A 14,814-nucleotide genomic window follows, 5' to 3' on the forward strand; every position below is an offset into this window, starting at 1 on the left:
CCACTCTTGTAACTGCAGAATTGCGAGAGTAGTTATGAGTATACACAGTACCTGACGTATTTGACCTGACGTATTTTATCCCTATGAAATAATCAGGAGTAGCCAGGATGCACAGCAAACTGCAGCGTCTACCTGTCACCCCCCCCTGGGAAAAAAAAAAAAAAGAAAAGGCATAAATTCAGGTTCGGTTGAAAGTAGAATAAGTGTACTCTTTGTCAAAAATTTGAAGGCCACAGCAACTATGGCCAGAGCAGGCGTGTGACCCAGTAGGGGCGCTGCAGTTGCTGCTGTCAGCTGGTTGCGTGGCAAAAGGGAACAAGGGAAACTTTCACTCCTGCTTTTGCAGTGTGGCGGGTGTGATAAGGGCAGCGCATGGCCGGTTTTCAGTGCTGGAACTTTGCTTCAGAGCAGGCACTTTGGGCTGCCCTTGTCGCGCCGGCCATACCACAAAAGCAAGAGAAAAAGTTTCCCTCACTGTCTTCAGTCGCGCAAGCAGCCAACAGCAGCAACTGCTGGGTCACACGCCTGCTCCGGCCACACTAGCCAAGGCCTACGAAATTTTGACAGAGACTGTACATCTCCATGATCAAAATTCCAGCCCTTTTGGCAACCCTTCTTCATTTTTTTCCTCCCTAATTTCGGCTTGCAGTTGACCCTCCGCCGTTCATAGACGGAGTGCGGATCAACAGCCCCCACTACCTGTGCAAGATGGTGGTGCCCCAGACCGGGGACACACGCTACACCCTGGTGGTTTCGCAGTACGAGAAGAGCAACACCATCCACTACACGCTGCGGGCCTACTGCAGCGTCCCCTTCCAGCTGGCACCCATCGGGAACCCGTACAAATACGTCCGCGAGGTGGGCGGGATCACCGCACTTCTCATCTTCGGGTCTTCTGCTAAGAAGGGCGAAACGTGCTTGTAGTTTAGGTCAGCTTGGGCTCTCGATATGTAAATGGGAGGTGATGATGATTATGAATAAACTTTATTTGAGTCGAGGTGCTGATGTTAGGGCACCCACCATGGGAGAAAAAAAAATCAGAATGCTGCTTCTGGCATCTGATTGCTTGCGCACTTGGGAGTACTAAAGAAAGAAGAAGAAAAATTTTCCCATTTTGAGTGCTCCCGTAATGACTAGGAGACCTAACTAGTGTCGTAACAAGAATGCATGGTTGAAGCTTAGTTATGCGGAACACAGTGAGCTGGGGTTCAAGGGCAATGCAGTAGTAGGGAACATAGGGAAGCCTCCGAGTAGTTTTTGTTACAGTTCCTGTTTCAGTGAAACTGCCCCATAAGTTTTAATATGCACCCAGTATTTTTCTGAACCACAGCTAGAAGAAAGAGACAGCATCTTTTGATACCTAGCCTATTCATAAAGACTTGCTGCTATTACCTACTAAGCCACAGCAAAAGATTCTTTCAGGGTTAGGGTGCAAGCCCAATCTGAACCTCAGTTGCAGACAGCAAAAAGACCTTTAATTTGTTTCTTATGGCGCTTTTTATTTTTCTTTAGAAGCAGACAGCATACTGGCCAGTGGAGTGACCCTTGCAGAATGTTTTTTTTTTCCAATGATCACCTGTGGGCAGCTTCAATGTTTTTTTTTTCTCCTCCTTATGCCCTACATTCACATTTTTAAATAAGTGCTCATGCTCCTCAATGTTGCTTCGTGTGCTCATTTTATGATCATATAGTGCATACAGGCCTCCTGGGGCAACGTAGCAAAAACAAAGAAAAACCCTGCTCGTTGCCCAGTTAAATCAGTAAAGGGCCACAAAAGCCGCATTGAGGAAAAAAAATGACAAAACGGAAATTTGAGCTAGTTGGATCTGATTCATGTTTGAAGCGCGGACAGACGAAACACAAGAAGACAAGACAAGACAAGCGCGGACAAGAAACAAGAAGCGCTCGTGTTGTCCTCTTCTTGTGTTTCGTCTGTCCACGCTTCAAACATGAATCAAAAAATGATGTCCCACTTCCAAGGCACCTGATGCGATGCAAGGGAGGCCGTTATTACTATACCACGATTTGGTTCCTCTTCTTTTCTTTTGTGCATGTTGCAAGTCGGGAACGGCTCTGTGCTGTTGTTACACTGATGGCCCACGAGGTGGCGCATCAGTTCACCAAGATTTGGCATATTTGGTGTCCTTTTCACTCACTGAAGAATGGTGTCAGTCTGTGTCCCCGGTCACTGTGCATTCAACCCCCCCCCCCCCTCCCCTCCTCTCTCTTTTCCGCGGTGGTGCTCAGGAGAAGAACGGTGCATGGACAGCGGGGACGGCAGGTGGGTGTGGCAACCATCCCGAGACGTACGGCTGCAACCCGGTGTACCAAGTGTCTCTGCAGAGCCCACACGACCACAACCAGGTGCTGGTCAGCCTCAAAGGACCCAAGTGAGACACCCCTTGCTGTCACTCGCCTCCTCCATTGATGATGTGGTCACTGCACTGCAAACACCTGGTTCACATTTTAGGCTTGCTTTTCTCCTCTCCTCACTCTTTTGGGCAAAAAGGAAAAGAAATAGAGAACAAAATAGGCACTGTTCGTAGCATGGGCTAAAAAGTATAAGAGAGTGTTGTTAATGCACTTTCATTGCATTATGTATGCCATCCTACCAACTGCACATTTGCCAGTAGAAAAGTGTTTTTTTTTTTTGTTGTTGTTGTTGTTGTTATAGGGACAGACAGCTGCTTTTGTTATAGGGACAGACTTGTTCACAAGTTAATTTATCTTGTAAAGCTATCATTGAGCACTGGTAGCACATAAACTGCTACCAGCAGCTAGCTCGGTTTTCACTATGCATACCTGCCACACATTTCAGGAACATGAAGCGTGCGCTTTGAAGAAACTTGGAAGCACTCTCAAAAACTTGACACACTCGCTACAGCCATATGAGGCTGGAGCGAAACCTCTAGAACACCAAAATTCAACCACAGTTCTTAGCGTGGATTACGTTTATTTTCATAACTCAAAAACTTGACACACTCGCTACAGCCATATGAGGCTGGAGCGAAACCTCTAGAACACCAAAATTCAACCACAGTTCTTAGCGTAAATTACGTTGATTTTTGTTCACGTCAAAAAGTTCTATCCAAATTGTGAGCAGGCCACAAGCACCCAGGTTGTTAAGCACACAACAGACGTCCTTAGCCGTCCTTAGCCAGCAGAGCGGTAGGTACCACAGTATTACAAATGGAGCAGAAGAAAATGGTAGAAATATGCTCTTTTGATATGTGATGACTTCATTAAAACTAATCACATCGGAGACTACTCGTGCTATATGGTGCAAGACGTTATGTGTTCCATGACATCTGCAGAGGGGTTTCAGGGCCCTTTTAATGATGAGAATTACTAACATCTGCAGATGGGTTTCAGGGCCCTTTTAATGATGAGAATTACTAAATCATGCAATGTATGCAGCATGTGTAGTCTTTACGTCACTGCAGTATATGTGTGGTGCTTTCTGTCTTCTCTTACCGCAGGCAGTACCAAATTGGTTTTGATATTGTGACTGTCACCGCTAACAACCCGTCGTCTCCTGACTACTTCTCTCGGAAAGGATCTGGAATGTTCAAGTAGGTGGACCTTTGTGCTGCCTTTTTTTGTACACCCGACAACTTTGATTTTGTTCTTTGTGTGAGATCCCCGGGGAGGTGGGGGAGGGAGTTAACATCGGTGGCTTGAATAAAAACACAAGTGAAAATTGCAAGCTTGACAGTTTTATTTTAAGTTCTAAAGTCACAGTCGGGATCAGGATAGCGCTGTCAACAGCACTGCTTATGAAATGTCATATAAGCAGCATAGTTAGAGCTTCATAGCGCTGAATCTTGAGCAAGGTTGGGTTGCACAGCATGAAAAATCTGGGTGCGATATTGAAGACGCCAGGACGTTATGGCTGCTTTTGTCTTACTTCTTATTGTTCCACACGAAACTGTTTGCCGTTTTCTTCAAGTTTAATTGTTTGCCATGAAATGGTGTGCTATAGTATAACTTAAATGAAAGGGTGCCGAGATGTGCCATGGGCTGCATACTTCTCTCCTCCACTCGTTACGTGGTGTTTGTTTTTCCCTTTTTTTGAGCTGCACGAGGGCTTGTTCACTAGTAATCAGTTTGAGTAGGTACACTATGGAATGAGTTAATGCTGGTTTTTGGGGACGGCTGTGACTACTACTTGGCCCAAACTGTTACTTAGGCGTGTATGGACTACGGACATTTTATGGCAGTGTGTGATGCTCATGTATGCATTTTGAGGCGGGTTGGTTGAGGGGAGCTTTATGCTATCAACATTATCACTGGCAGAGAGGAGGTTCAGCATACATGATAGGTGTTTGCACAGGACACCAGGACATGTTACACCACTGGTGAAGCTGTGTGCAGTGCATATTGTATTTACTCGAATCTAACATGCCCTCGATTCTAACACGCACCTGACTTTGGCGAACGGAAAAAAGAAAAGACACACAAGTACCCTGCACAGGACAAGTGGCATTTATGGATGCAAGAACTTTATATATTATTGGGCTAAATGGCTCTCATTATCCTGTAGCTGCAACATACTCCATAATAAACCACCCATGGGGGCCGCCCTTCCAAATTCAAGTCACGAAAACTCAGAAAAATATCTTTAAAAATGTTCAGCGGGAGGCTGTCATGGGGCGACAATCCCTCTGTAGAACGGTGCGCACTGCATGGTGCTACGTAGCTTCTCGCTGCTCTGCCTCCTTTCTCAGGGCTAAGTATAGAAAAGCAAGGGCTTGCTGTCTGAAAAGGCGTGTTTGCTATCTGCTAGTGTCTATTTTTAATTTTTACCAGCACAAGAAACACTGGCAAGGCCTTGCGGCTGCACATGACCTTTGCGCCTAGCTAATAACACGCCCGTGCCCACACCACCCACCGAAAGGATACGTGCGGGCACGCATCCTTTTCTGTGCATGTGTGGGTGTGTTCTCCTCATTCTGCGTGAAGAGATAAACCTCTTTTGGATTTTTTTTTTTTTTGGCATTGCTGTGGGCCTCGCAATCTTTGACGCTTAGCTGACACAACTACGATTATGGTTGCCTTGTTGAGTCGATAATGCATGATAAGCAACTACCAGCACTGTTTCTGCTGGTACTCAATTCTAAGGCACATGCGATTTTGGGGCGCTTTTTTTGCAAAAAAAAAGGTGTGCGTGAGAATCAAGTAAATATGGTAACTTTTTAACAGAGGTCTGCCCGAAAGCTTATGGAGCTTCAAACAAGCTTTAAAACTTCTTTTGCAGCTGTTTAATGAATTCGTCTAAATTGCACACAACGTGCTTAACAAGAGACATCTCTGTGAAATAGTGCTGTTTTTGGAGTTTGAATTAGTGGTATGAAAAAAACTGGCACAGCTTGCACTAGGGGTGCAAGGCTGGAGAAACAGCAGAGCTGGTGGCCCCTCTCCCTTCGTTGGAGACCTGACTGTTGCACCTTACATGGATTTCCGAACTTGCCACTGAAATATCTCCATGACTGGCAAGCCCAGGTCATTTTGTCTGCAGGCTTTCACATCTTTCCCAAAGTGGACCGCTTTAGCACACGTTATAACCTGCGGCATCTGGCTTCACGAACTCGGTGTCTGTAGCGTGAACTCGGTGTCTGTGCTCCCCCCTTCAGACGCGAACGCATGTGAACTGGTGAGGAAAGCAGCATGCTAGAGATCATGCCACGAATGCAGGGCAGAGTGTTCGTGAAGGTTGAGCTGGCTGATGCCAGGCGCTTCTCACAAGGTGCATGCTCACATGTGCTTAGTATTTTTTATTGGTATCTTTTTTTTTTTTTTTTGTAAGCTCCTTATGTGGCGCCAAACCTTGTGCAAGCCTGGACGACGCCGGGCACTCCTCACAAGGCGGCACACATGCACGTGCGCTTCGTATTTTTTTCTTGGTATTTTTTTCAGTAACGCTCAGTGACGGAACTAAAAGCTTAAACAGCTTTGCTGTTAAAATGAACCAGCTTTGTAGCTTTATTTTTGTTCATCGGTGTGAGTGGCTTCGTCACTGGAAGTGTTTGTTGTTGACTCTTTGATGACTCTTTGATGCCAGCTGACTCTTTGATGCCAGCATCAGACTGATTGCAGTGACCCTTTGTGCGTCTCAGGTCTGGCTTCACAGTTCTGGAGCTGGAGCGTGTTCCGGCTGGTGTGTACAACGTGATCCCGTCCACCTTCAAGCCATTCCAGGAGGGCCCCTTCTTTCTTACCATCTCAGCCACCTGCCCCTTCAAGATGTCTCGGCTTCAGTAGGCACTGCTCCTTGAAGTACGGCCGAACTGTCGCTGTAACAAACCTCTGAGACTGGGCAGCACGGTGGCATTGCGTGTCAAGTGCCTGTGGTCGCGTTAAAACTATGACCATCCTTCACGGCTTATCATAATTGAGCGCCAGGCACACGTGGAAAATTGTTTGAAACTGTTCACGTATTGCTGTTCTCAAATTGCTGAAAGCTTATTTTGGATTTTAGCTTATTTGTGATGTTGTTATTAAGCTTATGTGATTTCGTTGTTGCTAACGATAAATTATTCATTTGCCAGCCAGCTCAGAAATTATCAAACTCGCCTGGACTGCCTCTTCTAACTCTGGGACGCCGTTGTTTTTTGTACATTTTTAATGTAACATTGTAATGTAAAATTATTCGCATGAAATGTGGGATTGAACCACGATGACGTGAATACGTCTAAAAAGAGTGATGACAGTGCATTACAATGCTTACAGGCTGTTCGTAAGCAAGTAGTTTCTAAGAAGGCTGTTTTTGGAGTTTCTTAACCTTTTTGTATGTCTGCAGGTAGCATTCCTTGTGAACATTTGGTCATCCTTCAAGGCTGCCTAGTTTATACTTTAATGCATGACCTGGCCCTATGCAGGATCATACCTGGCTTGTTTGACCTGGACTCCTGATACTCCTATGTGCGGTGGAGATATTTTTGGAATTACCTATGTGAAATTTTTAAATCGAGCACTCTTTGGCTAAGAATTATTTGGTCAGAGCTTGCTTCTGTCCATACACGCTACCTTAAATTGTTGGTTTGACTTGGGCTCCTAATGCATGTTGGAGATTGCTTCTTAAATTTGAACAAAAATACTTTGCTCACACTTTTGGCTGGAAAACATTATCTGGTTGTTTAAATGAAATGTGTGTTTGCCTGCCATTTTTGTTTGTATCAGTGATATGATATGTGCATGTGTGCAATTTGATTGAGGTTGTGTTGAACTTGTGATTAAGCTTGGTAGAATGCAATGAACATTTTCTATGCACTGTATTTTCTTGCACAGAAAAAACGTTAGAGCAAATAATGTTGATGAATATTTTCATTACATCTGATGTGTCTTGGGAAGGAAAGTTTGACATCCACCTGAATGCAGCCGTGCGGCTACAAAGGAAAGCTATGCAGCTTTCTCAGAAACTGTCAGAAACTATTACACCTGTCCTTCACTTCAAGTTGTTGATCAATTCGCCCTCGCGCTACAAACGGCTAGCCTCCTGGTTAGCTCAGTTCGTAGAGCGACTGCTCCGGTTAAGCGGTGGTCTCGGGTTCAAATCCTGGACCAGGAAGAATTTTTCTTCAACTGCGAAGTTTCTGAGGAAGCTGTATAGCTTTCCTTTGTAGCTGCACTGCTGCATTTAGGTGGATGTCAAACTTTCCTTCGCAGAAACTTACTCCACCTTGGGGATTTCCCCTAAATCTGGTCGATTACCAATGTGTCTTGTAATAACATTTTTGTAAAAATGCATGGTTATCTTTTATTTTTGTGAAATGTTGCTGACAGTCAGCTCAGATTTATCTGTTAGTGTTACATTCATTTTGTTGTCTGACTGGCATTGCCTATGATAAATTGGTCCTGTGAAAATGGTGGTCTGAAGGTTATTCTGATTGTACTGTATGTAATTCGTTGCTAACAGTAACAACGAATTTTAAATTGAATTTATGGTTTCTCCAAAACGTATACTGTCCATATTGCACAGCTGAAACTTCACTTTTCTTGTGCAGGCTGTATGTTCTTTTAATTACCTGTTAATTGTTAATGAACATACAGCAGCACCTTGTTACTGTTTTTAGGGAACTACAAAATAAAAACGTGGTCTGGGGAAATGCATTATTTAAGCATATTTCTACCAATAAAGTTGCAGTAGGATTGAGTGTTCACAAGTTAACATCGGGAAACTTGTCACTGGGTGTCTGAATATTTGGTGGAAAGTACTCCCCCTGATTTTCTGAGTCTGTGCATACGAAGTTGTTTGATCCACAAAATAATTGTTAAGACTTCAAGATTGCCACCTGAAGTATATTTATCATTGTTGTACAATAAACCTGAAAAAAGTTTCAACTTGTGTACTTGTTATCAACATTTTTACGTTTCTTGCTCTAACCGACCACCTCTTTACAAAAGATCATCCTAGCTCCCTCTTTAACCATTGTGAATGCAAGGGTAATAATTGTGTCTGTCTGAGATACAGGCAGCCTTGCTTGAAGTATACTTCAAAATGTAAGCGTAATAAGGTGAGAGCCTTGCATGGCCTGTCTTGCAAAAGTCTGGCCACGGTGTCCAATGTTACGCTTAGAGTGGTACCAAAAACCACATTTTCTGACACCACTACACTCAAGTGGATTGGCCAGTGATGACTGCTTCTGTCAGCAGTTCACAGCCGATTCACCAATCCCCATACCCAATCCTAACATACCCAAGTGGATGGGCCATTTAAGGTGTCCGCTACAGTTGGAAGCTTACGAGTGATTCACCACATTACATTGTCTTTGGCTAAACATGCCCACGCTTCTCACTCAAAGAAATTAACCAGTGATGGTGAGAGTTGCCGTCAGAAGCTATAGGCTGATTCCCATGAAGTACTCATAGCATTAAATCAACAGATGCGGCTATCGCCTGTAACACACGAAATGAATCTCAAGTGTCCCTCTAATATTTTTTTTTCTTTCATGGGCTGATAAACGTGCTTAACTTGACGAGCTTTCCATTTTATTATTTTGCAAAGATGAGCGTGTGGCTGCGCATCCTCGTTGATAGGGCGAGGTGCGCAGGCATGCGCAAAATACGCGGGATTTATGACGTCTTGCTAGTCTCGCGTTACAAAACCGAAGCTTGAAAAGTAAGCCCATGCAGAAGCTTCGCTCCAAGTGGCAAGGTCACTGCTTCGAACAGTGATACTTATGAATGTAAAAGTTACAAAAAGAAAAAAGCGCAACCCCGTTGTAAACAATTGTATTTGTATCAGATAGTAGAACACATGAGCGACGTGACAGCGGTTTCTAGTTCACTGTAGCGAGGAGGTGCAGAGAGAATAAAAATTTACTAGTTGTACGAAGTCGACTGAAAAATTTACCCAGGCTCGTTTAAAGGATTCGCTGAACAGAACATTCGATCGCTGACGCAACACGCGGAAATTTTAGTCGCAACACACGGTGCTGTAAAAACAGGTCCAAGCACTTGCAAGCACCGACCAATACTTTGGCCGGTTAAGCTGAAATCCACAGTACAAACAAGTAACTCGTTTGCTCACCTCACCACCTGTGGTATTTATCCAACGATCTAGGGCGCAAAAAGAAAGCATGAAGCAAATAATGGGCTAATTACTGAATTTTGAATTTAGCGGCACGTGAAAAAGCCAAGAGTGGTAGACAGATATTGCCTTGAAGCGCCCCGTTATATGATAGCCCCTGGTGGTACAAATATCAAAGAAACTAGCATGTACAGCAGCGCCTCCTCGCGTTGACTCGACGCGGCTGCTTATTGATTGCGCCTGTCCTCAGCAGTTGTCGTCTGGTAACGGGCTTGGTGGGCGTGCGTGGAAGGTGCTGGCGCAGGCGCGTAGCACTCGCGAGTACAGCTCATTTCTACTCCCGTATTTTCCCCACACCCCGCGTAGGACTTTCTAGCAAACACTTTACTCTATTCGCGTGTTCTCTCGACACTGCTTGTGTGCCAAAGGAGCGTGAGAGTTCCCGCATTTTCGCAATGACCGAGGTTCAAGCTTGACTGCATCGTCTAGCGCCAAAGAGCTGCTGCCGGGAAGCGCAACGCTCCGGCCCGTGATGCACACTTGAGGTGAGGACAGCTGCACGGCTATCTGCGATAACTAGGCGAGTGTGGTGCGTCGTTTCAGCAGATTTCCATGCATTTTGCTAGCGCATGTCATTTGGCGCGATGATCAGCTAGGCTGCCTTCGGACGTTTAACCTCAGCGCGCGCCTGTTTCCTCGACGACAGTAAAGGATCATTTGCATTCAGCCGCTTCTCTCGGCACTGTCGCGTACTTTTAAGGTGCTGCATGCATTTACATGTGCTCTAAACTACAATGATCGATGCTGATCGCATTCAGTGGTCGCCGGTGCTTTCCCAACGTCGAGGGATCGCAATTCAAATGCGTCATCACGATTTCGTATAATGATATGTTTGTTTACGCAGAAGTTTATTCTAATGCTGGCAATTAGGCAAGCCTTACTGATCGTATTGTGAGCGAATTCGTGACTGGTCCGGTCGCCAGCGTCTGCGCGCTTCAACCGTTCCATTGACAGCAACGCATGATGAGAGCTGCATGCTCCTGATCTCGGCTTCCAGTGAGTCTGTCACAATAGCGGGTTCATTTTACTGCAGGAACACAATCGTTGTGTCACAAATATGTAAGCGGAGCGGATCTCCGCGCTGCGTGATCGGCAGGTGCAGCGGGCGCATCGCGCGCTGTGCAGGTGGGATGCGGAAGTGTCCGAAGCGGCTGCGACCCGACCCGCAAATCGTGCCTCCGTTCTTGTTTGTTTCGACCGGCGCCGTCTTAAAGGTCAAGCAACCACTCCTCTCCGCCCGATAACGTATGCGCTAACACACCGGTACTGTCGGCAACCGTGTCTGCAGTGAACGATGAAGCTGCGGATGCAACGGGTAGATTATGACACTCCTAACTACTGATCGAGTACCTGTGATGTGCGTTTGTGTTCGGATGAAGGCCTGTTGTCGGTGTGTTGGTGAATGCAGCGGGCCCTTGTAAAACGGAAAGGTTACAGCGCGATATATAGAGTATCAGACGCACATCGGACCCACGCTGTGCATGCAGTCATGCACACTGCCGTTCGATACCCGAAATTTCGAATACTCTTTGCCGCTCGAAGATTTCCCTTTCGCCGATGATCATCATAATGATGATGACTTAGTATAGTCGAATTAAGTGGGGGCTCTCACCAATAAAGTTGTAGGACACACCGGGGTGCTGACGAAGATCTGCCAAACAATTACTACTCGGGTCTTTTGTTTATCCGTGTTTGAAGCTCGTTTTTGAAGACTGCCGGTTTTTCTTGGGGGAGGGTGGGGGAGAGAGAGAGAGACGTTCCCACGTATGCTATTGGGAAACTATTCGAAATTGCCACTTGAATAGCCAGGTGGTAATATGGATTCCTTGTTCATCAAATAGCTACATGTTTACTGCGTTAGATCTGATGCGAAGAGATCACGCTGCTGCGAGATCTATAAGCATATTAAACTGCTGAAAAAGAAATATATCTGTTAAAGATGTTCTGTCAAGTTCTACTAAGCAGGATATCACATAAATGGAGACGTCACGTTACTTTCTTTTAATTTGACAACTTTTTCGGAGACCTATATGTACACATTAAACAAATATCTCTCGCCTTTTCTCGTGTGTGTGTGTGTATGTATGTATGTAGTATATATATATATATATGAATACGCGCCAATCCTTGATTGACCTCTTTTTTGTATGATGGATGGAATTTCAAGAGATGACGACATCCAGCCAAGCTGCAGGTGAGATTTGCTGGTGGGACATTTTGGCATGCTGGTTTAGAATCAATTGCTTTATTGCCTGGACGTTAAATTCGAAATAAAAGTGTTTTTAGTGGTAGGCGCACTCTTGCTTTCGTGGCATCCATGGTTTAGGAGAATGACGAAAAAATGCAGTGGTAGAGAGGGCGTGGTTGCTTATTCTTTTCGCCTCACTTCTTTAATTGTGGTGGCACGGTTTACGTGCCCATGTGTTCTTACTCACTACCAATGGTGCATACCTACGTCACATCGTGTGCGTGTGGAGTGATGGTGAGTTTCTTGTTAAGGAAAAAAAAAACTGTTTGAGTTTTGAGCATTCCGAAAAAACTTCCTCACAGAGGAGGAAAAAACAAAGGAAATGAGGATCCTTTTGAGACCCACCTTTGTTTCCTTGTACTCTTCTGTTAGTTTCCAGTTAAAAAAAAAAAAAAAAACTTTACAGGCGCTTCCGTCCTTGTTCCGATCGGTTTTTATGTCGCTTTACACAAGTCATGGCCAATCCCCCACTATGGATGTCTGATGGCTGCTTGTGGTTTAAGTATAAATATCTCGCTCATTTCGTTCAGTGTTCTTGTATTCGCCCACTTATTTTCTCTCCTCATTCCTTTTAGGTGACCTCTATTCGTTCCTATTTTGTACTTTCCTCCAGTTTTGCTTCGTAGTATCATTTTAATTTAGACTGCTTAGCAGTGGACGTGTTTTTGGCCAAGAGTCTTTGTGAGCACACGCTGCTAAGTCGCGGCTCCACCGTCTCCATCTCCTTGAAAATTCGGTTTTACTATTGTATGTATGCGTAGAAGAAGAAGGCGTCAGCTGGGTAAAGTACCGTGGTAAAGTCTACTTTGCTTCCTACGGGTGACCCGCCGCGGTGGCTCAGTGGCTAAGGCGTTGCGCTGCTGAGCACGAGGTCGCGGGTTCGATTCCCTGCCGCGGCGGCCGCTTTTATGATGGAGGCGAAAAGCAAAAACACCGGTGTGTTCGAGATTTCGGCGCACGTTAAAGATCCCCAGGTGGTCAAAATTAATCCGGACTCCTCCACTACGGCGCGCCTCATCGCCTGCGTTGCGTCGGCGCGTTAAACCCTACAATCAATCAATTCCTACGGGTGCGTGACTTTCGCATTGCGTTGTGTCATTTTTAAACCGGCGGCTGTCAGCGGGGTTCCGGGTTTCGCGCCGTACGCAGCCCGTACCAAAAACAATCTTGTTAAGGCCTGTGAAGGGTGCTTCACTGCAAAGAGATGTTCAGTGAGGCAAAGCCAACTTCACGAAGGCGGACATAGGAAAACGCTGTTGAGCGAAGGAAGCGTCACCCGAGAGCGCCTGTCGGCGCTCCATCCCTCGCCGCTCCGCGAAAACGGCCAAAATTACTGCGAACTCTTGCGAGGTCGTGAAACATCTTCACATTACAATTGAAGCAGAACTTATTCTGTGTGGCACGGTTATCCTCGTAAATAGTGTTGTATTCTATTGGTGATGGTAGGAATGTTATGGGTGACGTCCGTTACTTTTGCTTGACCACTGGAGGTTACCATGCACTCTTCTACCTCCAGTGGTCAAGTAGGGGAACCGGACAACGGCTACTCCACTAGAGTTATGGCGTGTGTGCGATCTTGGTGCGCTACGATCTTGCATCAATAATTCCGATCGATGCTGTAAAGTTAGCCCGTATTGTGGCGGTCTGAGAGATTTGCGTTTACGGACTGACTTCACTTCAGCCCTCCCCCTCCGTCCCTCCCTCCTGTCCCCTTACTACCACCTCCAACCCTACATTTCAGCGAAGGGGTAACAGCGTGTCGGAAAAATCACCTACTTGTGAGCTTACGTTCTCCAAATCATGCCACAGGGGCCAACAGGCTATAGCAGGCCTATTATCGAAAAAAAGCCTCAGTCTTGTGACAGTAATATGCGCTTGCATGAGTTGCTAATGAGGTGTTTCATTTGTTTGTTTGTCTTTTATTGGAGGGGAGTGCAGGGTCTCCTCTCCTCATTACACATACGATAAGCATCTTTAACCTGAACGACAGCGCATTGATGCATTCCTTTGGTTTCTTCCCTACCTCGGGTGGTCAAGGCATGTTGAATTGCACCTTAATGAACGAGCAAACTAGTTTGTTGCTTTACAAGGCCTGGATGGTCCGTTCATATTTCAGTTGCCGCAGCTCTTTCGCACTTTGAGTTCTTTTGTAGTTCTTTCGCAGGTGTAGTTCTTTCACAGTTTGGCAGATTTTCGCAAAGGGACCTCCTTTTTGAAGCAGCCTGTTACTCTTTGTTTTTAAATTGCGCTGTAACGTCTTTTCTTTGTATGCCAGAAGACAATGTAGAAGTTATAACCCTTCTGTCTCCTCCGCAGCGCGGGCAACGTCATTTTGAGTACCACTTTTGGAGTGCATAGGAACATGGCGGGATTTTAATTTGTTACTGGTCTCTCGGCCGTACGTTTTCATCCTCCGACTCCTTTTTGTCTATTTTTTCCTTGTTATCTTTCTTCTATTTGCTTTCTTAACTTGCTTTTCTGCCTTTTTTGTTCAATCTACACAACGTTCTCGCGCGCATGGTGCCTGGGTCTCATAGCGCGCGTTTTTTTGGGGCCTAATATCTGCTCTGGCCAACCAGAAATGGAAAGGCGTGCCTTCGAAAAAAATAAAAAAAATAAACGCTGGAATCATCTTCTCTCCCCCCTTTTTTTTCCTTAGAAATAAAACAAATGGAACAACTCGTTTTTTTTTTTTTAATTTTGGGAGTTTAAGCGCTGAAGCTATACCTGGCCTATGAGGCGATCACCTAGGGATCGTTAACGTGTGCCGAGATTTCGACGCATGTGTGTTTTCGCTTTTCATCTCTACCTAAAAAGCTTACACCGCGCTCGCGGGGTCGTACCCGTGTTCTTGAACTCAGCAACAACAGCGCCTTAGCCAAAGCTACGCGGTGTACCTATAATGACTCAGAACGCGAGCATTGTACATAGCGCAATTTTACTCGGTGGTCATTGTATGGTACGTTGGTCAGACTCC

General features: G+C 45.5%; 2 protein-coding genes across 5 annotated transcripts in view; both read left to right on the forward strand.

The window, feature by feature from the left end:
- The window catches only part of LOC144170195 (calpain-7-like), a 37,101-nt gene extending 28,761 nt beyond the window's left edge, over positions 1 to 8,340 (forward strand). For all 4 annotated transcript variants that reach the window (XM_077699826.1, XM_077699825.1, XM_077699823.1 and 1 more), the window contains exons 16-19: positions 650 to 858; positions 2,248 to 2,390; positions 3,480 to 3,572; positions 6,117 to 8,340. In XM_077699826.1, coding sequence (XP_077555952.1) covers positions 650 to 858; positions 2,248 to 2,390; positions 3,480 to 3,572; positions 6,117 to 6,261 — 590 coding nt within the window. In that variant the 3' untranslated portion in view covers positions 6,262 to 8,340. The remainder of the gene's footprint in view (positions 1 to 649; positions 859 to 2,247; positions 2,391 to 3,479; positions 3,573 to 6,116) is intronic.
- Positions 8,341 to 9,792: 1,452 nt separating this feature from the next.
- The window catches only part of LOC144170197 (uncharacterized), a 109,741-nt gene continuing 104,719 nt past the window's right edge, over positions 9,793 to 14,814 (forward strand). The window contains exon 1 of the mRNA XM_077699827.1: positions 9,793 to 10,074. The gene's annotated coding sequence lies outside the window, so the exon portion shown is untranslated. The remainder of the gene's footprint in view (positions 10,075 to 14,814) is intronic.

The sequence above is a fragment of the Haemaphysalis longicornis genome, unplaced genomic scaffold (genome assembly GCF_048455015.1).
Source record: "Haemaphysalis longicornis isolate Haplotype H1 unplaced genomic scaffold, Haemaphysalis longicornis Haplotype H1 scaffold_2, whole genome shotgun sequence".
NCBI lineage: Eukaryota > Metazoa > Arthropoda > Arachnida > Ixodida > Ixodidae > Haemaphysalis > Haemaphysalis longicornis.